This window comes from Lonchura striata, chromosome 26 (assembly GCF_046129695.1).
Source record: "Lonchura striata isolate bLonStr1 chromosome 26, bLonStr1.mat, whole genome shotgun sequence".
Lineage (NCBI taxonomy): Eukaryota > Metazoa > Chordata > Aves > Passeriformes > Estrildidae > Lonchura > Lonchura striata.
The window spans coordinates 5,342,296-5,366,465 of record NC_134628.1 but is presented as its reverse complement, the minus strand read 5'-3'; the positions used below and the strand labels follow the sequence as shown (position 1 = coordinate 5,366,465).

Below are 24,170 nucleotides of genomic sequence, written 5' to 3'. Positions count from 1 at the left end.
TTAGACTGTGATATTGAAGCAGCTGAGCACCCCTGCAATCCAGAACCTTTGGCTTTAAAAAAACAAACACTCCCCCCAAATATAGCCACCACTACTGCAACCAACATCACACACAAACACATTAACAAAACCCCCACACCTTCCCTCCCTCCTTCCAAAATTGTAGAAATCTAAACCACTGTTTTAAACAACTTCTCTGGAACACTTCACATATTTACAAATGTTTGCCTTTAAAAACACCAACATGTGACACACTAAAACACACAACAGCACACAAAGCAGCCTCAGTGCACCATGCACAACACACTATCAATAAGCACCAAATAAATAAAGCAAACCATCAGATACAGCAAAAAACAGTGCAACAAGGCACTGAAACCAAAGTTCTGGCACCCAGTGAGGAGGAGTATGTTCCAGCAACCATTAGTAATCACAGTATTAGTAATTTAACTTATGTTTAACAAAGCCAAGTCTGGATTTATTATCTTTCCTACACCATCTTTCAAATATATAATGACAAATCAATTGTTTTGTAACCTTTACAAAAGCCCATGTTCTGTCAGCAGCTAACAAAAGCCAGAAATTCAGCTGTTTTTATTCAAAGACATCTAATTCTTTAACTAAAGAAAAATTCATCCTTACACACATCAAGGTACTAAGATTTTAGCATTACAGATAAATCTGCAAGAGGCTCAGTGCACATGGTTGTGCAGTACAACCACAAGCCCCAGAGACATATACTTAGAATCACAGAATGGTAAAAGTTGGAAAAGACCTTTAAGATCATCAAGTCCAACCATTAATCCAGCACCACCATGTCCACCACTAAACTATGTCCTCTCACCACTTCCACAGGCAGCCAGCATGCTCCCCCAGGTTCCCTGCATGATGGTGGGATGTTCCCCCCTCTTACCAGTGTTGTAAGCTAAGGGATAAAACAGCCTCTGCTCCCTTCCATTTTTTGGGAGCTGCATTTGCAAAGAGTGGAATAGCTATCAAAAGGGCTCAGTTATTAGAGCAAATTAAGCAAATTATTTGCCTAGTAAACTTGGAGACATTTTAGCATGAGCTCTCATTTAGTGAAAGATGAAATAAAAATGTCTTAATCATGTTCAACAACAAGGAAAGGAGAAAGGAGAGAAAGGAAGGAGAGAAAGGAAGGAGAGAAAGGAAGGAGAGAAAGGAAGGAGAGAAAGGAAGGAGAGAAAGGAAGGAGAGAAAGGAAGGAGAGAAAGGAAGGAGAAAGGATTTGTGGATGGGGTGTTGTGTCACTTTACTAAGAAGGAAACTGCACAAACACAGCTATACCACAATTAGAGACAATTATGATCCCAAACCAAGAACCATATGGCAAACTTCATGGGGACATCCAAAGTAACAGCTTTGTAAAAATCTTATTTTTTAAGTTGAAGCCCCATCAAGAGATCAGTGCCCATCTACAATTTAAGCTATGTACGTGCTCTCCTACAAACTCTTCTCTCCAACACACCTTAAGCTTAACACTGGCTTTTTAATGAGACATAAAACAGTAATTGCAGGCAGGGAGAAGTCTTTGAAAAGTCACTTTTTACCGAAAGGAGGTAGTCCGTAGGTCTGGGTGGTCTGGGGGTAGATGGTGTAGGGCTGGGACTGCTGTAGTGCTTGGTACTGAGGCTGAGCAGGGTAAGGGCTCATTGTTTCCGACACTGGTACAGAAAGGATATGTGCATATGGCCTTGGTGAAAAGAGAGAACAAAAGTCAGAAAGAACTGTTTACATTATGCATCTTTTAGCCTTATTAACACGTTAAAAAATTGCTCCAGAAAGGAGAAACGACTCAGACTGACGTGTCCTCTTAATGCAATAAGCTCCTTGTGCTTCCCAAGGCAGGCTCTTGAGTTTATAGATGCTGCCAGCTTCCTGTGGTGGCAGCAGGGAAACTCCCTCCTCCACAGTGCCAGAGCCCCAGCGCTCATCCAGGACTGGGAGGGACACACTCCCCATTCCAACAGGCATGAGCAGTCAGTCTCACTAATCATGCCTTACCATACCAGACCCTGAAGCTACTGCTATCTACTGTAAGAACCAGTGGGACACACACAGAAACTACACAAAAACAAGCAGCAGGGGTTAAAGCATATCCTGCTCCAACAGGAAGAACTACAAAGATCCATGAACACAGTGAATGATGAGAAAATCTTACATTCCCCTTACATTTATTTATGTTCAACTTGTTTATTTGACAAATATTATGTGCATTATTCTTACTTAATTACTTAAAGGACTTCATTTATCTTTGTGAACATAGAACAACAGTCACTAAAGCTAAAGGTTGAATTCTTTAAGTTCAGTGTCCTCAGCAATGAGTATCTGCTGCCAGTAGTGGGATTTACTGCACTAGAGAAATGCATAAAGATACAAAAATATTACTTCAGAGAGGAGTAAGAGTTACAGAACTCAGTAACAATTTCTTGACTTACTTTGTAGAATACATTTGTGAGGTATAATCATTTGATGACCTTGGGATATAATCAGTGCATGTCATAACTGAAAAAAAAATAGTTTGTGTAATTATAGAGGTGCTTTCAAAATGAACAAATAAAGACAAATATCAATACTAATGGTACATTTTAGTCAACATACAGTATTTATAAAGAGTTTTAGCACCTGAATATCTGTTTTAAAGCAAATTCTCAAAAACACACTGTTAAACTGGCAGAAAAATGTTTTGCCAGCTCTCAGCAGGTAGATCAGTCAGTCACACTATTAATCTCTGTGAAAACAGTGCTCTTTCTCTTTATCAGCTGGTACTATAATTTTTTGTAACTATCATAAAAAAAACCTTTGATTTCAGTCCTCCCCAAAACCCTGCATATTTGCTAAAGGGGCTTCATCTGCACCAAGTGTAACATTTCTGTGTCCTGGAGCAGAGGCCAAACTCCTGTTTTGCCAAGCTTTCCTCTGCCCCTACATACTCTATGCAGCAAACAGTCCTTCCTGCAGAAAGGAACAGCTCCAGTTCAATGAATGTAATCACACATATCCAGTGAAGCACAGCTGCAGTGCACAAAGCTCAGAGATCCCTCTACAGTAATCTGGTAGTTACATGTAACCAGATGTTGTCATTTTTCTGCTTCAGTAAATCCACAGCCATTGCACTCCGGAACTGGTAAGACAGAGCGGCTCAGCTGGCAGCCCAGGAAGGAAGTGTTTTAATGTTCTCAGTCAGCACAGCCTGGCTCAGGAACACCTGGTGTGACAGAGCTGTTACAGCACTCCAGGCTGGGCTGGAGATGGGGGCTTGGGCTCCTGTGGCTTAATCCAAGGCCATTAAACACCCCCTGGATTCAATTCAGCTGATGAAATACTCAGCTGTCCATCAGACTAGGAAAGCAGCAATGGGAGCAGGAGCCCAGCAGAGAATTTGGCACACGCCACCAGCACGCTGCTGGGAGCTGGGACTAGCCCTGCTGCACTGGCTCCTTGGATTCACATCAGCTGATGAAATACTCAGCTGTCCATCAGACTAGGAAAGCAGCAATGGGCAGGAGCCCAGCACAGAATTTGGCCCGTGCAGCCTGTGTGGCACACGCCAGCAGCACAGGGCAGCACGCTGCTGGGAGCTGCTGCGACTGGCTCTGCACAGCACGTGGCTTTATCAGCTCGGATCTGTGACCCAAACCCACAGCAAACACAGCTGCACTGCTGTGCATCCAGCTACTCCCCTCTGGAAGGAAAGCACCCAGGGCTTGCCCAGGAGGTAATCCAGGCTAACAGTGTATCCCTTGTGCAGGCCATGGGACTCTGCTCCCCAAAAACTACCACTACAAGAGACCACATTCTCCCTCTCCCTCTGGAGTGACTCAATTAACAGCCCTCAAAATGGTACAGGGTCATGGATAACAGCATACTCTGGGATTTGATCCAAATGCCAATAATGTGCTCAAAAAAGTTGGGTTTTCCATATTGGACCTGTATTATTGCTCTTGTATGACCACGTAGTAAACTCCCCTGAGTTACACTGTGGAAAGCAAGACAGTGTCACAGGCAACTCTAACCCTAATGTTCATTCTTATACCTCAATAACGTTCTCTTTGTGTAATCTGAACACAAGCTGAGAAGTATATACCATCAACCACATGTGCTGAACCTCCCAAATGACCCATGAATCACCATCCTCTGTTCCTCAGAGTTTGCCTTTACTCATAGTATGCACAAGGATACAACAGGAAACACAAACTGGGAACTTTTGGACCTAAAGTCCTTCCTCTAACACTTGTCAGTTCCCACATGTTTAGGATTTGTAGCAGGATTTTTTAAGAATTTCAATATTCATCTGAATAGTTATGTAGTAATGATATTTCTAGAATTCATATTTATGAAATTGCATACAAAGAATTAGGCAATGGTGTAAAAAAAGAAAATAAATCCCACAACAACGCTGCATGCGGTTTCTAGGATTTGTAAATAAGTTTATCCAGTTAGGCAGCAGGTTTTGCAGGATGAAATTTCTCACAACTTCTGCAACACCACAGTACGTGGATTAAAACAGCAATGATTAAATCAATTACAATGGAAAGTTACACCTTACACACTCTTAGCTAAGATGAACTGACTTACACTTCGAAATATGTATTGGCAGTAAAAGGTATTCCACACAGGAATCTGACTTTCCTAATAACTTCCAGCCCTCTTTTTCCAAGAGAAAGGATACACTCCACTTTTCACTAAGTATGCAATCTTTGTATTCCCTGCCTGTTTCCTCCCTGTTTATTTCCTAAGAGCTTTTGCAGAAATTCAATACAACTCAGTCTAAGATGAAGTGTATGCCATATTGCTACAGAGGACCCAACCAGCTGCATAGAGATAATGATTTATAAAACATGTTTACTATAGGCATCACAATTGATATTGACTCAACCCTCAAGAAGAATCATGTCTTAAGCAGATAAGACACAGCAGTACTCAGAAGCACCCAACAGCCAGCTGAGGGGCAGCGACACAAAAATAGTTGTTAGAAACAGATATTTCCTTACCATCAGGCATTAACAGTTTGTAAACACTACAGCAAACTGATACAACTGATAGTGAGAGCAGGATTACAAGGAGGAGACAAATCTTGTGGTTGATGAAGCATGGTACCAGGAAAAGACAAGAGGAAAGAAAATGGGAAACTCCAGAGATACTCACTCTCACTGGATATGGGAAGGTTTGAACCAAGGTTTGTAGATTCACTTTTCTGATCACTGACTTCTGTGCTGCTCACATGACTGCCAGGACAACAGAGGTTCAGGATTAGCATTATGAACTCTTAAATTAACATCCTTGGGCATCATAACCCCCTTTCTGACCAAGGCAAACTAACTCTTCACAAAACCTAGCCCTAGCTCTTTGCTATTTCATGAAGAGATTCTGAGAGAGATCTGCAACTGGAATTAGACATCACACTATCTGGGGTTTGAGTGGTCAGGGTTTGGTAGAAGGGGACTGCAGGGGTGGCTTCTGTGAGAAACACCTCTTGGCATCTCCATTCCATCCCCTCAAGCTGCAGCAGCCAAGGAGCTGCTGCCAGCAGTGGTGTGTGACCCTGCTGTCACAGGCTCTCCTGCCCATGGGCATTGCCTCACTGCTGGATTTGTCCCTGAAAACCAGGGTTGAAACATCCTTGAACTGGGGGTCACTTCTGTACATAAATATTTGCAGGTTACTGGATTATTTTGGATTTGTCCCACATTGTTTCAGTTCCATGTCAATGTTACTTTGCTCATGTATAGAGTAGGAAGTACATGTAATTTCTGAAAGAAACTGTTTTTTCCTCGATTATTGCCTTCCAGGCTTTCGTTTTATTATTGCTAGTTCTGCAAAACAGCTTTTCATGAGGTTTTGAGCCATCTGTGTGCTGTTCTGACATTCTGAAACTGCAGTTTCTCAAGGTGAAGGAGCCAAAGGAACTGTTTATTGCTGCTGAGAGGGACTTCCCCCCTTGTAGCTCAGATGTGCACGAAGCATGGTGTCTCTGCCTCCCTCCATGACCCGACTCCATTCAGCATCCCAACAAAAAACAACGGCACAGTTTTGTATTAGATGAGCAAATTAAACTCTCAGGAAGAGCCTAAAGGTGCCTGAGCTGGACTACACAGGGAGCAGGAGGCTGTATGAGAAATAAACCCAAATCTTGAACACCTTCCCCCACCCATCCCTGCTTTCTGGGCTCAACTAAACTGATTTTTTCTCCCTCCTCCACCTCCTGCAGTGCAGGGGACAGGGAGAAATAAGTCCAATAAATTATTTTCAACTAATCCATTGGTCAAACTTAAAATCATGTATAGCTTTATCGAAACAGAGCTAAAATATTTAAACAGAATATTTAATCAAGTTATAAATGCAACTTTATCCTTCATCTCTCTTCTGTTTTTAAATACTGGATGTTTAAACTTTTAAAATATAAGGATGTGTACACTTAAATCTTGAGCTCCCTGTGCCCATAGGGAAGGTGTGGTTGTGCAGAAGCAGGGTGACACAGAGGGAGAAGGGAGAGCCCCCCAGCATGTTCAGACCTTCCCATGCTGCCCTCTCTACCTAAGAGAGGGAAAAAACCCTCCCTTGGATCTGATTTCTCTGACCTCAGATGGGCCAGAAAGGGAGCTTGATTAGATCAAAATTCTAATTTTGAGAATATACCACATCCACTCCTACAGAAATGGTGTTTCCTCCTTGCTCTTACTGAAGTGGCAGAGACTCCAAAAAGGAGTCTTTCCTCATGGTATTGTAAATGCAGGTGAACCCAGTGGGAAGAAATTATGATGTCTGACTCCAGTTCAGAAGGCTGAATGCTTTTTTATTTTAACTATACTATAATATATTAATATACTATTTAAAGAAGATACTAAAACTACATACATACTTTTTCTACCTACCAAATCTAACTCCCTCACAACTCCTGACCCTGTTCTCAAGAGTCCAGCCCCAGGTGGGTTGGATTGGCCATCAGACTCAAACAATCCTTACCAGAATCCAACCAAGCACTCACCCCAGGTAAACAATTCTCCAAACGCATTCCACATGGGAAAACAAGGAGCAGAAATAGACATTGTTTTCTATTTCTTTATTCTGTGCTCCTCTATGAAAAAAATCCTGAGAGAGAGAAGAATGTGCCTGCCACACTCATGGTATTTGCTGCTAGTCAGAGAAGCAGAATAAATCCTAATATAGCTATTCTCATTTTAAGTAGTAATAATAAGAGTTAATTCCTAAATACAATACCCATCAAAAAACATCTACTGAGGCTAAAAATAGTATCACACAATAGCTTTAAATAGGAGAGGCTACAATTCAAGAGTTTCACTTCTCAAAGCAGTTATCCATAGAGTCTCACTAAGAATAGTAGTACAGATATTATTAAAATATCCTGAGTCTCACCAAATTACATGCATGCTATTTCAGTCTCATTCTGTGAAAGAGGGGTGTGCTGATGCCATTAAGACTCTTTGTGTCCACTTTTAAAAAAGCTTTATACCATAGGGCTAGTTAATTATTTTTTATTGGGAACTTAATCAAAATTACACCAAATCCAAATACAACTATATTTTCCATAGCTCTGTAAAAAATAAATCAAGAGGTGAATTTCTAAAATGAAAGCTTTATAACTGTAAAAGACCATAAAGAACTGTTCCACACTAAAATAAAATTTAAAATCCTGTACCTCATGCTCTGTTCTCTGGATTCCTGCATCTTGGCTTTTTTCACCTGCAAAGACAAAAATGTTCAGAGCTACAAGTAACACAAGCTGGAGGGTTCACAGTGGTGGCAAAATACACAGCTTTATCCTGCAGTCCAGAACTCACCAGAGTAACCACGGGCTCCTCATCTCAAAACAAGGCTTTTCCTCATTAGAAAAGAAGGGCTAACACTGGATTTTGTATAGCAGAATTGTCATGTTAGTTACATTAGAAACAGCTGCTGAGATATACAGCCACAAAAATGGATGGTAAGGACAATTTTGTGGAAATTAAATCAAACAGTCGTAAATTTTAAGAAAATCTTATTCTGCACAGATTCAGCACTACAGCCACAAACTTTATTCTTTTTCCCCTCTATTTTAATATTGCATAAAGATAGGAACATGAATGCTTTTTCTGTAATAAATCAGAAGTTTTGACTCCTGACTAAAACCAATACAGCACTTTTCCTCATTTTGTAGGTGCCAGCTGGAACCTGTTCCTGTACAGGGTATTACACCACAGACAGCACTGGCTTGAACACAAATTTGGTTTCTGCAGGCTACAAACATTACTGTCAGAAGGATGCCAAGGTGAGTTTCTGCAGGCTACAAACATTACTATCAGAAGGATGCCAAGGTGAGTTTCTCCTGCAAGAACATGCCATTACTACGTCACTCATTCATTATGATCCATCTAGTCTCATATTCTGTTGCAGAATGACTGACTGGTATCATGTACTTAAAAGAAATTACCAAGAAAATCTTGAGCTGAATATTACAGCTTAAAGGACACACCACTGAAAATTAGCTGTACCCTATCTCTCATGCCCTAAAGAATAAAGACAGTTTTCATTATATTAGGATGTATTTAGAGATATTTCCTTTTTTAGTACACGCAATTTTTAAACTCCTCAAATACCTGTAGTACAAACTATATGGTTTTGCTGCTTAGTTTCACATTTTGTGGATATTACTCAGGCCCATCATCTGCAGCTTGTGGCAAGCCAGGTTCTGAATAATTTTACATTAAATGGAAATGTTACGTTTCCATTTAATTTGACTTTGTTCGTAAGTCATAAAATTGCATAAATGACATTACAATGTATTTTCTAACTAGTTTAACTGAAGAATATTAAATTCTCACATTAAAAAGGGATCAAAATCTTTTCAATTACAACACACCCAAAGTGCCCTCAAGCACATTATTCTGTTTCTGCGTGCATTTGACAAGGTCTCCAAGATTACAAGGATCACTCCCATTGTAACTTGGCAATTTCTTGTTGGAATTTGTGCCAGGTTTATTTTGGGAACAGAATGTTAATACAAACATTTCTGCTTAGTTCCTGTGCTATTATGTTTTAGATACACAATTCAATTAATCTCATACTGTATTGCTAATGCTCTACCCAAAACTTCCACACTGTGTCAATATTAGTTATTGATAATGCAAACACTATTGCAAATACTTCGCATACATGTAGCAACTTTAACCTCCAGACATGCTTCCCTACCCGAAATCAGTCATTTAAAAATGCCTTCCACTTGTGGAAACCATTAATCACAGGATCTTTTCAAGATCTTAAGCATAAGAATTAAAGACTATACACTGTAATATCCAGCATGCTGAATTTGTCCCCAAAACAGTGAATTTAATTTTCTCTACAACAGGCTTGACATAAATCTGGTTTTCTGAGCATAATAAATAATAATTTTGCATAGAAGCATCATAAAGTTCAAGTACATATAACTATTCCTTTATTACCACTGCCTGTACAATTATTGTGAGATCACTAATTGGTTTTATATTTTCATTTTCAGCCTTTTTTACATGTACTTACTGGTTGCTCGGGTAAGTCTTGTGGCTCTTCCATGGGTATTACTATTTTAATGCTTAAATGATTCAAATCGTGTGTTCCTCAGCAGTCTTCAAGCCCTGTTAAAATAAGGTGTTCATGGCTTTATGTACTTTTTGGGGGCTTATCATGTAGGCTATCAGAGAATATTAATTGTTACATACTCCTCCCATAAAACTCATGTGGCCATCTCCCAAATAAAATACAAAATTCATATATGGAAGATTTCATAAACAAGGGATTTAGCTTTAAGCTTTGAAGATACAGATTTTTCATGCACATGGTACATTTCTACATCATTTACTCGGACCACACTGACCGCAGAAGCTAACACATTAATCAGACACGTGCACCATGATTTCAAAGACACTTTAAATGATCAAGTCTGGTCTACTAGGTCAGTAAACAGCATGATTCAATCTAACCTGTTTTAATTTAGACCATTTATATAACCATCAAAAAAAAAAAAAAAAAAAAAAAAACCAGGACAAAACAAGACTGTACACCTAAATGCATTTACACACAGTGCTGTTCCCCACCAAATTCACAAAGCAAGTTCATTATTTCAACTGCACCTTTCAAAAAGAGAAGTTTGATGAAATCTTACAAAAGAATGTTTATTTTACAAGGATTTAGAAGAGATATTATATACTACATCAAAAAGCTGCTGCCTTCCAGTGGCTTAAAATAATGAAAAAGAAATTTTGCATAATATTTTCACAACCTGATTAACTTTTGCAGTTTGCTGGGCAAAAGAGAAAAGCCTGTGTCATCCTGATTTCCCCCTCTGCCCACCTGATGTGCATGAGCAGTATGATCTGTGTTTTTGTTCTTTGTGCATCTCATTTGTGCACGAGCAGTATGATCTGTGTTTTTGCTCTTTCTGCAACTCATTTTGGAGCCATTTATTAAAACCAACCCCAACCTCTTCAGAGCAGCTTTTCCTGAGCTGCCTCCTCTGCCACATGCCCACGCAGCACAACTTCAGGGGACTGCAGAAATTAGAAGAAATGCTGAAAAACACTTAGGGGGTTGAAGAAGTTAAATCCAGCAATCCTGTGTGCTGAGGTACAACCTATTCCTGCCTCAACAGCCACAAAAGTCTAGCTCTAAGTGTCTGTGGAAATGTGAAAGGGCTATTTTACACACCACTCCTTCCTCTAGGATTTTCTGTTTATCCACCCTGTCTGGAGTATGCAGGCACCTTCAAACCATGGGATTATCTCCACACAAAGTGACTGAACTAGTTTACAGATAAAGAACTTTCTGGCCTCCTGAAAAGGACATCTCTGTGCCCTGCCTGGCTCCTGCCAGACCTACTTACCCGGGCGGCACGTGCCGCCCGCCCGCAGCCCGCCCCACGTGCCAGCCCCAGGGATGCTGCGCAGCCTGGCATCATTTCACATGAACCACCACAACACAAAAGGCTTCTCCCTCATTTGAGGGCAGGTCTTAAGTGCCAGGGTGTATTGTATGTGCCAGGATAACATTTCATTGAGGGTTTGAGGGTTTTGCAAGGCTGCCACCCCTAATCAAAGCTACTTACCCTTATTGCCTGAACTCTAAGTCAATTGAATTCACAATTAGTCTTTTCCATAATTCAGGTTCTTTGGAAACAACCCTTTTCACAACAAACATGTCTACAATACAAAGCACTACTGTCACCTTTGCAGTTGTTCCTCCACCAGTTTCAATCAGTTTCATTTTAAATATAAATCTTACTTATTTTTTGTAGAAATAACAGAGAAATTAGGACTGAAGAGAAACTCTGCCACTCAGATATTATACAAAGGAGTACAAAATACAGCGGCCAAGAGCAGGAAGATTTTAAATCCATACCAAGAGGTCCTGTCCCTTGTCCTACCCTTGTTATTTAACACTGTTTTGCTGTGTAATTTCATAGAAGAATCCCAAACAGAACTCTTCGTATGGAAAAATATTTTACAATCCACTGATCCATACAGCAGTAATTTCCCATGCCATGCTTTGCTTAAAAGCTGTGAGTAGGGTTTAATTTTGTGTGGGAGTCCAGGGCATCCCTCTGGCTGCCCTGGCAGGTCTGGGACCCTGGCAGGGGTCAGGAACCCCCCTGGACAGAGCCCCCAGAGACACTGGCTGTGATCTCTGGCCATGGAAAAGAGTTTTCAATCTTACAGGATGAATTACAAGCTCTGAGTGTTTGATATAAGTAAGAATTAAGTGTGGCACGGGTGCAAAAGTAAAATGTTAGGATTCTAGATGAGGGGTCCAAAGGGGACAAGATGGAGGAAATTGGGTGTGCCTTGTCCTTTTTCTCCTTCTTCACACCCTCCATGTCTCACTGTGGTGTTGGCATTTTTCTGTTGGTTCAGGCTGGGGACACACTGTCCAACGTAGGTGACAGATATTGGCACGTTATTGTAAATGCAGCCCAGGGAGTTTCTGGTATTTAATGTTTGTAACATCCCACTGAGGGCAGAGCCCCACACGCTGCCCTGCAGGACAGAGCTGGGCAGGGCAGCAGAACATGTTAGAGATAAACAGAATAAACAACCTGGAAACCAGCACAGACCAATTATGGCTTCTTTTTTGGCAGCAGGACAGAAAGACAGAGACTTTCTACAATCTCGCGATCATCAATACCTCAGATTCCAACAATTTTGGTTTTCAGGATTTAAATAATTACAAAGACAAAAAGATTCTCAGAGTTCCACTGGAATATCTTACATGTGTGAAGAAAACGCTCTTTCCAAATAAGCTGGGCACCTTGTAGCACCTGGAAGCAAACTGGACCAAAATGACTGGACCAAAGCAAACAAACAGAAAGTGCCTGCCTTAACAGCAGGCAAAACTTGACCTCTGGTGGTTTCATGCCTTCTCCCAGGGAAGTGAGAATTCCAAATGAGAACTTGGCCTAGGATGGCTTCATGCCTTCCCTGGACCTCCAGAAAGAGCAGCAGGGGCAGAGGACATCTCACACTCGAGGTGTGCTGTGGTTCCTCAGACCAAGCAGCTGGGTGATATGGAGGCACTGAGCTCCACGTCTGAGGGCATCCTCCCCCAGCCAAGGGCAGCAGCAGCTTCCAGTGTGTTGGAAAAGGGAGAGCTCCTGCCTCTCCCAACCTCCTGCACCCCACTCCTGCCTGCCAGACACTCCCTCCCTCCTGGCCACCACAGGCCATCCACAGCAGTCTGGATGTAGGATGTGCCAAGGGAAAAGAAAGAAAAGAAAAACCAGAGAGACACAAGCAGAGTCTTTCCGTTAAGCTGATGCCAGGAAGATCAGCTCTGGCCCTGCACAGCCCTGTTCCAGGGGAGCCAGGATGAGGGTCAGGAAAAACACACAAGCAGAGCAGCAGGATGTGTCCCTTTTCAGCCACAGCCATGATAAATGAAAGCATAATTTTATCATCTGCTTGATGTTCCACTTTGATGAAGCAAAGACATGACAGTGATAAACACACAACGGCCTTTTCACCTGTGTCACCCACCCCACCACCAGGCTCTCACGCAGAGCTGGCACACGTCTTCTTGTGGCTGGGAACACCAAGTCCCTGGATCATGGCATGGCAGGAACCTTTCCCAGCCTCTCTCCTCCTGCACTGAGAGGCTGAGTGAAGCTGCTGGCAGCTCCAAGGCTGAAGCCACCAGCAGGATCCAGGGAGCAGCTGCTCCTGCCCCACTCATATCCCTACCAGGCCTGTCCACCCCAGCGAAGCCCCAGCTGCCCTCCAGCCAGCCCCTGGTGGGTACCTGCCCCAGGGCACCCCCCAGGTGCTGTTGGACACCTCCTCGCCCAGTATGAGAGGTCTGAACCACCCAGAGCTTGGTCTTCCCAAAAATCAAACCCAGCATCTTGCACTTGCTCAGCCTGAGCTGCTTCAGAGGAACACACTGAGCCAGCAGCTCACCAGCGACAAAGATGATATTTAAAAACTGAAAATACACAATTGATTTTTTTTTGTTGGGTTTTTTGGGGGATTTTTTTTTTGTTTTGTTTTTGTTTTGGCTATTTTTTTTGCATGTCAAATCTCAAAATTAGATTTTAACTTGTATAAGACTCAAGTTAACTGCACTTCAGGTTTTACACATTACTACAGAACATTTTCAAACGCTATATTAATACAACACTAGAGGTATCAAAGATTCAGGAGGTGAGAATGCTCCTGTGGGCCACTGGATTTGTGAATGAGAAAACCAGTACAAAATGGAAGCAAGTGTGCAAGAAGCCATTAAATGAGCTGCTGCAATGAAAGAAACATCCAGAAAAATGAGTCCATTGTTCTGCTTCTGGAAACCAGCAAAGTACCACACTGCTTTCCTTTTTGGGACGATTTTTGTTAATTACCTGATGAAAACTATTCTGTAATATGTGAATTAAATACCAGGTTTTATTTGATCTAGACTTGTTTTGAATAACCATCCTGTTTAATTCCAACTTGCATGGAGCACCAACAATGCAAAATATTAAGAATTGGGTTTGTGTGTCATTTTATTTTGTTTGCTCAATTTAAGGAGCCACATTATCTAAACTTCAAACCAGGAGGCATCAGAGCAGAGGTATGGGCTGCAGAATCTCTCTCAGCAGCTGCCTTCTGCTCTGCATATCTTGATGCTAATAATTCACCATTAAAAGTCCTGGCAAGTGATCTCCAGTTTCTTGCACTAAATCCTATTTTAAAAATTCTAAAATACAAAGCCCAGCTTGGTCAGACTTTCTTAAACTAGATACTCTGGATAGAATTTCTGAAAGCTGCCTGCTATGAGCAGCACCTGGATAGACAGCTATTTACTTTGAGATTGTGCTTTTCAAGTCCATCTGCCTTGGCTTTGAATATAAAGTTTCATGCAAGAAACAGTTCTCCCAAGCTGCAAATAATTAAAGTCAGGATACTGTGATAAAACCAACATGCAGTAATTATACTGATTAGGAAAAAAAGCTAATTGACTATGGTTTTATATTACTTTAAAACAGTATTTCCCTAAGAACAAAGTTTTGACTGGGGTAATGAAATTACATCTATTAAAGAGAGTTGGAATAAAATCATAGGATCATTTACTTTGGAAAAGACCTTCAAGACCATGAGGTCCAACCAACAGCCAGCACTGCCAAGGCCACACTAACCCATGACCCAAGTGCCTTGTCTTTTAAATCCCTCAAGGGATGGTGACTCCACCTCTGCCCTGGGCAGCGTGTGCCAGGGCTGGACAACCCTTTCAGGGAAGAAATTTTCCCAAATATCCAATCTAAACCTTCCCTGGCACAGCTTGAGGCCATTTTCTCTTGTCCTGTCCCTTATCCTCTGGCTCCATCCTCCTGTCAGGGAGTTTTGGAGAGCAAAAAGATCCTCCCAAGTCTCCTCTTCTCCAGGCTGAGCCACACCAGCTTCTCCAGCTGCTCCTCATCAGACTTGTGCTTTAGCCCCTTCCCCAGCTCTGTTCCCTTCCCTGGACATGCTCCAGCCCTTCAGTATCTGTACTGTAGTGAGGGGCCCAAAACTGAACCCAAGAGGGGGACAATCACTTCCCTATTCCTGCTTGACACACCATTTTTCACAGAGACCAGGATGCCCTTGGCATTTTTGGCCACCTACACACATGCTGGTTCATGTTCAGCAGCTGTCAACCAGCACCCCCTGGTCCTTTCCTGATGGGCTCCCTTCCTCCCAGCCTGGAGTGTTCCATGGGATTGTTGTGCTTAGGATGCACTCCATTCCCTTGTCCAGAACATTGATAAAGATATTAAGCAGAACTGGTCCCAGTCCTGGACCCTGGGGAACTGCACCAGTGCCCAGCCCTATAGGGATGCAGCTCCATTCCCCTTCACTCTCTGGGCCCAGCCATACAGAAGTTTTAAACCCAGCAGAAAATACACCTGCCCAAGCCCTGAGCAGCCAGTTTTTCCAGGAGAAATGGAGTCAAAGGGTTTATACTGAGGTTCAGGTAGACACATCCACAGCCCTTCCCTTATCCATGATGCAAGTAACCTTACAGAAGATCAGGATGGTCAGGCAGGATCTACCTGTCCTAAACACATGCTGGCTGGGACTGACCCCTGATTGTCCTGTATGTGCCACATGGTGCCATGGGAGATGGTCTGTTCTCCAGCCTTCCACTCCACTGAGGGCAGGCTGCAGCCCCCAGATCCATTTTCTGACCCTCCTAGATGGGCATTACATTTGAAAGCATCCAGTCAAGTGGGACCTTCCTGGTTAGCCAGGAAGGCTGGGAAATGGTGGAAAGTTGCTCAGTGAGCACATCTGCCAGCTCCTTCAGTGCCCTTGACTGGATCTTATTTGGCCACAGAGACTTGTCTAAGTGGTGCAGGATGTATTTATAGAAACATTTTTTACTGTCTTTGACAGCAATGGCTGTAATGTTTGGTACAAGTTTTTGGTACAAGCCACCTATGCAGTTATTTTCACTCCTCAGTTATTCAAGGACCACCACCTTACAATGAATAGCAACAAAAACACATGAATTAGGCAGCAGAATAGTATAGTGTTCCCATATTTTCTACTGGGGTATCTCATGACAATGTGCCCCATGCTGCTGCATTACACACACACAGCATCAGAGCATGCAGCCAAAACAATCCAAGACATCCCTCAAGGGGAGCAGAGCTTTTCCTTACAATGTTTTCACTCTTTGGCACTCACCACATGACAGCTTCTGACAGAGAAGCAGAACTTGGCAAAGTGCAGCACGGCAGATCTACCCCTCTTTCTTTTTTCAGATTTAATTAAAACAGCCAAATAAAAACCAAAGCAGAAGAGAACATATTGACATTACTGTGCACTGCACAATGCAGCAAAGCTCACAGCAAACACTGATACTCCACTATTGGCTTTTCTCATCCTCCGCACACACCCACATGCCCCTAGGTACAACACACATAGGTATCTGCAAAATATTGTGACAACCAGACAAATAAATCTTTGGGCTGAGTGCTGCTCGATGATTCCCTGCTCTCTCTCCATGCCCTTTCTTCCCTTCTTTATCAGCCAGGAAATTTCAGAATTAAACACTGTAAAAGTTACAAGGAATGCATTTTGTATGCCTCATTTATGAAGGTACGGATGGTCATGACAAGCCTGCAAATGCTGTCCTGTAGGACCAAAAAATCATGGTTTGATTAAAATCTCATAACCTTAAAATGGAAAAAAAAAAAAAAAAAAAAGTGCCGTGAGAAATAAAATAAGAAATAAACACAGTGAGAAAATAACTGAAATCAAACATGGAAATACAAATCTAGTTTTCTCCTAAGCAATGCCTGTTCCACTGACAGGAAGTTCCCCCTGATTTTTAGATCCTTGAAGGGCTATCAGTGTTCTGAGTGGCTGCAGCTCACTCTGCCTGAATGATGACACATGCTTGTTTTCCCAGTTCTTATGCAATGCTTTTTCAATTTGATTTTGAAACATAGCAGGGAAAATTTTAATGGGGAAAAAGAACTGTTTTCACAAAAGGAAGATTTGGAAAGAACAACTTCATCCTCAAGAAAAACAACTCCCACTGAGCCCAGAAATCATGTGGCAACTCCCACTAGACAGAGCCAACATGCATCACTCACAGGGCAGGAGAACACAGAACTGCTGCTACCTTTCAGTGACAAAACCAAAGCACAGTGTTTTACAGAAATATCAGCCAAGTAGAAGAATTTATTTCCTCTTCCCTTCCTGAGGATACAACTTGTAGTGACACCAAACAGATTTTCCCCTGAAGACCACACAGAGTGTGGTACCTAAAATCTCACAGGCCATAAAATGCTGTTTGACTTCCATGGTATTAAAAACAAACTTCCTAAAACCAGGACACAGTGCCTTTATTTCCTAAAAGCCATTTCAGACATATCCTAATAGATTAGGACATTTCCTAAACAAAAGACTGAACATTTTAAACTTCGCTCAGACAGCAAATCTACATCACATTAACAACAAAAAGGTATTATTGACATTATGCAGTTCTAAATTCCATTTTCAATAAAAGATTTTACTCATAGAGATCAAAAAGTCACATAGACTAGAGGCTAGCTATGTGACTTTTTGATATGTATGCACCTATACTTCTATTAGAGAAAATCGTTCAGTACTCAACTGTACTCAGTTCAAGGTCCCAGGAGAAGTGAAGATGACACGTAACTGTTGGAATCCAGAGCTTCCCTCTGGCTGCCCTGGCAGGTCTGGGACCCTGGCAGGGGTCAGGAACCCCCCTGGACAGAGCCCCCAGAGACACTGGCTGTGATCTCTGTCCATGCAAAAGAGTTTTCAATCTCACAGGATGAATTACAAGCTCTGAGTGTTTGATATAAGTAATAATTAAATGTAGCATGCATGCTAAAGTAAAATGTTAGGATTCTAGATAAGGGGTCCAAAGGGGACAAGATGGAGGAAATTGGGTGTGCCTTGTCCTTTTTCTCCTTCTTCATGCCCTCCATGTCTCACTGTGGTGTTGGCATTTTTCTGTTGGTTCAGGCTGGGGACACACTGTCCAACGGAGGTGACAGATATTGGCACGTTCTTGTAAATCCAGCCCAGGGAGTTTCTGGTATTTAATGTTTGTCACATCCCACTGAGGGCAGAGCCCCACACGCTGCCCTGCAGGACAGAGCTGGGCAGGGCAGCAGAACATGTGAGAGATAAACAGAATAAACAACCTGGAAACCAGCACAGACCAATTATGGCTTCTGCTTTGGCAGTGGGGCTGACAGAGACTTTCTACAATCTCAGGATCCTCAATAGCACAGATTCCGACAGTAACAAAATAAACAGCTTACAGTTTGTTCAGAAGGCTGATCTGATCTGTACAGTGCTATGTAGGGCCTGAAGAGGCAATGTTTGATCATCAAGGACAGCTTCCCCAAGCACAAAAGCCCAGTCCAGCCCAATTGGCAAGAAAATGAGCAAATGCAGGGGGAGGACAGTTTGGCTGGACAGACAACTTCTGACAAAGCTCAAAAAGGAAGAATGTGGGAGGTCAAGCAAAGACCAGGTACCTGTGAGGACTTCACCAAAACTGCTGAAAGTGGCTTCTTTAGGAGGAAATGAACAAGATCATGAAGATATCTTCATTGCTATAAATATATTCTCTTCAGACCTTGGCAGTGGGATGTTACAAACATTAAATACCACAAACTCCCTGGGCTGGATTTACAAGAACGTGCCAATATCTGTCACCTACGTTGGACAGTGTGTCCCCAGCCTGAACCAACAGAAAAATGCCAACACCACAGTGAAACATGGAGGGCATGAAGAAGGAGAAAAAGGACAAGGCACACCCAATTTCCTCCATCTTGTCCCCTTTGGACCCCTCATCTAGAATCCTAACATTTTACTTTAGCATGCATGCTACATTTAATTATTACTTCTATCAAACACTCAGAGCTTGTAATTCATCCTGTGAGATTGAAAACTCTTTTCCATGGACAGAGATCACAGCCAGTGTCTGTGGGGGCTCTGTCCAGGGGGGTTCCTGACCCCTGCCAGGGTCCCAGACCTGCCAGGGCAGCCAGAGGGATGCCCTGGACTCCCACAAGAATGAATTTTTAACTGGATAACAAACAAATCCCAGTAAAACCAGTGTTGCATGTCCTGGAGTGCCTGATGACCACAGAACATCTCAAGCACAAGATGAATGCAGGCAGATGAAGGACCTGGTCACTGCTTTACTGACAGATCTGTAATAAGTTGACCTGTAGCCACTGATAAGATTGTGCACTTTCATTTCAGCTGAAATTAAATTTCAGCAGCTGAGAGGTGTCACATCATGCAAATTCCTGCACTAGTAATCAAAGCATGTTTAACCTGACACTCTGTTAAGTTACAGCCAGTTTGATTTAACAGCTGGGACAGGTGAGAAGCAGGGCAAAACTCATTTCCACAGCTCTTGGGGCCTGGCAGCTCTGTCACCTGTGACCACGGGCCTGAAGTGTGGGCAGAACCAGAGGCTGACACACACCTTTGGGCTGAACCACAGCCCAGGGGATTTGTGTCTTCTTGCTTGCCATATGTACCAGGTAACCTTTGTGAAAGAAGAGCCCACAGCACCTTCTGCTGCCTTTTAGCTCTGAAATCTGTCAGGATCAAGACCTTACCCAAAGGGCTGTCATCTCTGATTTATGTCTAGTCCACTTTTTACTTCCCTCACTGGAAAAAGAAGCTGCATGACATAACACTGGACTCTGCCAGTAATTCAGTGAAAACTATGCTTTCAGTAAAGACCTGTTATATTTGGGTTTTTTACAACTGCAGCCACAAAAAAAATAATTTCATTCATTAGAGAGAGATGACAACTTGGTGCTGTTTTTCATTCAGCATAAAGTTAAATGCTTTAGGTGCTGGACAGCTATCATACAGATGAATAATTCACAGAATTACTGTAACTACTTTTGCTATCTTGTAAAATGCCACCCACAGTGATACCATTGACTCATGGGGATTTTCTGGCTTTCCTCAGGTCAGTCAAGAATGAATATTTTGTACCTTCTTTTATTTTTTAAACCAGAATAATTAATTTTTGCTCATATCCAGAAACATTAACATAGCAGGACACTTGGCATGTGAGCTAACTACTGGATAGAAGGGGGGGGGGGGGAAACAATAAGAATTAAATCTCATGTGTCTTTGTGTCTTTCAGAATACCAGCCAAGCTAAAAAGAATAGAGTGTCCCTGTTAACTCTGAATCACATCTTCTATAAAGGCCAGCTCTCCTTCCCATACCCGAAAAGTTCTGGATGGGCAGGAAATGGGGATTTAAAGTACACAGGAATAATCAAGGCAACAGCTTCTGAAATTTCAGGAGCTGTTATAAAGGCAGGGAACAAAGCACCAGATATATCCTGCAAACAGGACCTGACTTGCATGTGAAATTTCAAAGTCCTGAACCAACAGTGCTGTTTTCTGCGACAGTATTTTCCCCAACAGGCATATAACAACTGTGCCTTTACTAAAAGAGCAGCATGAGGAAATCTGAAGTACAGAAACCCAGTATCACTGTTTTTCTACCCAAAACACCTCCATGTGGTTTTGAAAACAGCTGCCATACTCTTTTCTGTTCTGAATAATTAATAATCACCTGGTCCTGAATATTCATTTTTCTACCCTGATCATCTTAAGTCCATAATATTTAAGGAAGAATTTTTTTAAGCTCTCTCAGAAAGAATAAGACAAAAAAAGTGTCACAGGAAAGACACTAGTATGAGACTGACTTGTAAAATCCCAGAAATGGAATTACACATACTAGTTCATTCTGTATAGAAATAGGAGTCATCACCCAAGGTTTAAAGCTGCCACACACTTTATGTGATGTTCCAGCTGGTGACTCTCAGGGAAACAGCACTGTCAGTATTCAAACACAACGAAAAAACATTTCAAGACACAGCAGGAAGTTCCTGGAATGCAAGAATAGTGCCCTGGTCACGTCTTAACTCAGGAGATACCCACCTGCTGCAGAATTGAACTGTTTCATCACCTCTGAAATTAGGCTAGACATACCCTTAACCCCAAATAAAAGTCTATTTAAGAGATGGAAAGAGTCCCCATGACAATATTATATCCTTTTTCTAAATACAAAGTTTTTGTTTTTTTAGTTAGCTTGTTCAGTTATAGGACTGATGGGTGACAACCTGGAAAAGACAGGGCAGTGACTGGTGTGAATCACAGCGACACCATACCCTGAAGAGGCTGCTGTGCCCTGCTGTGTCACAGCACTCTCCTAAACATCACGTTGGGTATCAGGAGGAGATCCCAGCCCTTGCAACATCACCTTCACTGAGGCTCTGGAGGCAGCTGCAAGAAGAAAGAAAGGATTTGAAGTTACTCCCTCAGGTACTGGAGTGCCTCCAGTCATGGCATCTGCACAAACTATCCCAGAATCACTGCTAGAGAGGGGCCACCAGAGAATACTGCTGAAGAGATGCTGGCTTGCAGCCCTTTAACCAGTTAAAGGAAAAAATTCTAGACAAATCAGGATGAAATAAAGAAAATAAATTAAGGGTACAACAAAGCAAGAAAAAGCTAAAAAATACCATCCTCAATGTATAACCAACCAGTGAGTGATGCTGGTCATGGTATAGGGGCAAAAACCACCCCCAAGTTTCTGTAAGAAGACCCTGTCTGGAGATGGGTGGTCTGTAGACACTGCTTGGTGCAAGAACATACATAAAATACCAGTTGTTAAGTCCTGACATAATTCCACTTCAGGCTCAAAAGTTTCCACACCTCTCCATCCTGGCAGCTCCTCTTCCAATCACAGGGTTTCGCAGACCCAGTAAAAAGTTTTATTAAACATCCATTTTCTAAGAGTAGATTTCAGGGGAAAAGAGCAGAGACTTGCCAAGAGAGGAAAGAAATAACCCTACTTCTGCTAATTGAGAGTACAGGCATGGGGCTACTCACATCCCAATGACATACTATCTGCTTTATGCTTTGTGTACCTTGTGTATAGCATTGCTTGCACACAGGCACACACTACTTGCCTGACTTTAGTTCAATCAAAGTATTTCAGTATATTTTACCTAGTTTTATGTTTAGCCATTTATAACCACCTTTTGGTACACAGAAGATAGGAAACAGTACATTAATCTTCTGCAGAGGGCTCCAACTAATTCATACAGCACATGGAAACCCATTTATAGTGTCTTTTGAACATATTCAACTTAAAATTCATTCAATATCTGGAGATTTCCAGGGAAAAGTTTTGAGAAGTTACAAATACTTCCTAAGTCACCAATTACTTGTGAATTCCTACAGCTATTGCATACATCTGTGACAGTTTTTAGAACAAATTATTTGAAAAGCAACAATTTTTCAATCAGATGTGCTGCACAACCCAACAATACACAGTTCTCCAAGTGCTACAAGTACTGCTGAGGGAAGAGCTGAGAGGGAGAAAAAATTTGCAGGCAAACACTGCAGGAATTGCAGTGTTGGAAACTTCAGGACCTCAAGCTCAGCACCGTTTCAAACAGAGCAGGGACAGTGTACCAGCAGATCACTGCTTGTGTGGCAAAAGCTGGATGGCAGAACACCACAAGTAAGAGAGATCACACCATCAGGTGAGAAGGAAAATACCTCAAACACAGTAGGTTCAGCCCAATGAGCCTCTAGGTTTGCAGGCTGAGAAAACTACTATGTTCATGCATTTTTAAAAGTAACTTATTATGAAACCACTTACTTGAGGCACACGAATTGTGATTCTCAACTACACATACGTTATTCAGCTTTCAGAGTTTAAGATAATCCACAACAGATAAAACTGAAGGAAACCAAAGAAGTGGCAGATAAGACTTTCGCGATTATCATTATTTTAATCAGTATGTTGACTGTCAGTTACCAGCTGGAGGTTACTGCACTACAGATTAGCTGTAACACAGAAGCAGAGCTTGCTCCATGCTGAAAGCAAACCCCACCATGCCTCTTTGTTCGATGCTCCATCAGAAGGGCTACAGCTATGTTCCACCAAGGACTAGCTCTAATCTGGAAACCATTCAGCCACAGCACGCAGCCCAGCAACCAAACTAACAAGGCATTCTGCGCTGGACCTGGCTGTACATAAGGCTCCAGCAACTCTGCACAGCATTCCCAGAACCAGGAACACCCAGCAGAGCCCATCTGGTCCAACATCGCTTGTGAGGCCCAAATCCAGCCCAAACATCCTACTAGAGTGCACAAGCTGCACCACAGGCAGCTAAACCCACCCGAGAGCGATGCAGCTGTGCTGAACCGTGCCCTGGGGAACCCGCGCAGCCTGCGCCCGGTCCCGGGAGCCGCGGTCCCTGCCGAGCATCCACCGAGCCCGGGGCAGGCGGCGGGGCCGGCTTTGCAGCCCTCTGGCCGCTCCTCAGAGCCCGGCCGAGCCCCGGGAGCCGGGCAGTGCCCCCTGCCCCTCCTGCCTTTCGCCCGGCTCTTCCGCGCACCGGCAGCGCCGAAGAAGCCGAGAGCGCCGGGCAGCGGCCGGACGGGTCCGGTGCTGCCGCGGCCCCTCGGGCCCGCGCTGCGGCGGAGGCAGGGCGGCAGCACACGCTGAGCACACGCGGCGGCCCCGCCGCCCCGGCCCGCCGGGGGCGGCCCGAGCCTGTGAGCAGCACCGGGCGCCGCGGGGCTGCGCAGGGCCCGAGCAGGTTCTTACCGAGAGGCGGCTCCGGAGCCGGGCCCGGGGCCCGCAGCGGACATGGCAGCGGCGCCCGCGCTCCCCGCCCGCCGCCGGAACAGAGCGCGGCGCCGGCAGTGGCGTCAGCGCCCGCCCGGCCGGGCGGGGCCGCGCCGCTGAGGGGCCTGAGGGGCCCGGGCCGCTGCCCGTGCCGGCCGCCGCCGCTGCCCGGGGCCGCCGCCGCTGCCCGGGGCCGCCGCTGAGGGGCCTGAGGGGCCCGGCCGGGCGGGGCCGCGCCGCTGAGGGGCCTGAGGGGCCCGGGCCGCTGCCCGTGCCGGCCGCCGCCGCTGCCCGGGGCCGCCGCCGCTGCCCGGGGCCGCCGCCGCTGCCCGGGGCCGCCGCCGCTGCCCGGGGCCGCCGCCGCTGCCCGGGGCCGCCGCCGCTGCCCGGGGCCGCCGCGGGCCTCTGCGCTGTGGCGGCCCCGGGTCGCGCTCGCTCACTGTCCCGAGGGTATTTAAATAGAGAAGGGCCCGGCCGGGTGCACCAAAGC

At 43.8% G+C, this 24,170-nt stretch overlaps 1 protein-coding gene across 2 annotated transcripts in view; it reads right to left on the bottom strand.

Moving 5' to 3' along the window:
• The window catches only part of EYA3 (EYA transcriptional coactivator and phosphatase 3), a 45,217-nt gene extending 21,466 nt beyond the window's left edge, over nucleotides 1-23,751 (bottom strand). Inside the window, exons 1-7 of one of the 2 annotated variants that reach the window (XM_021554881.2) lie at nucleotides 23,660-23,751; nucleotides 21,156-21,318; nucleotides 9,538-9,632; nucleotides 7,682-7,725; nucleotides 5,170-5,249; nucleotides 2,460-2,526; nucleotides 1,572-1,714 (exon numbers count right to left, since the gene is read on the bottom strand). In XM_021554881.2, the coding sequence (XP_021410556.2) occupies nucleotides 1,572-1,714; nucleotides 2,460-2,526; nucleotides 5,170-5,249; nucleotides 7,682-7,725; nucleotides 9,538-9,570 (367 nt within the window). In that variant the 5' untranslated portion in view covers nucleotides 9,571-9,632; nucleotides 21,156-21,318; nucleotides 23,660-23,751. Of the gene's footprint in view, nucleotides 1-1,571; nucleotides 1,715-2,459; nucleotides 2,527-5,169; nucleotides 5,252-7,681; nucleotides 7,726-9,537; nucleotides 9,633-21,155; nucleotides 21,319-23,659 lie in introns of those variants that run through there. The other variant, XM_077788474.1, reaches the window with a different exon arrangement.
• Between the last annotated feature and the right edge of the window lie 419 nt (nucleotides 23,752-24,170).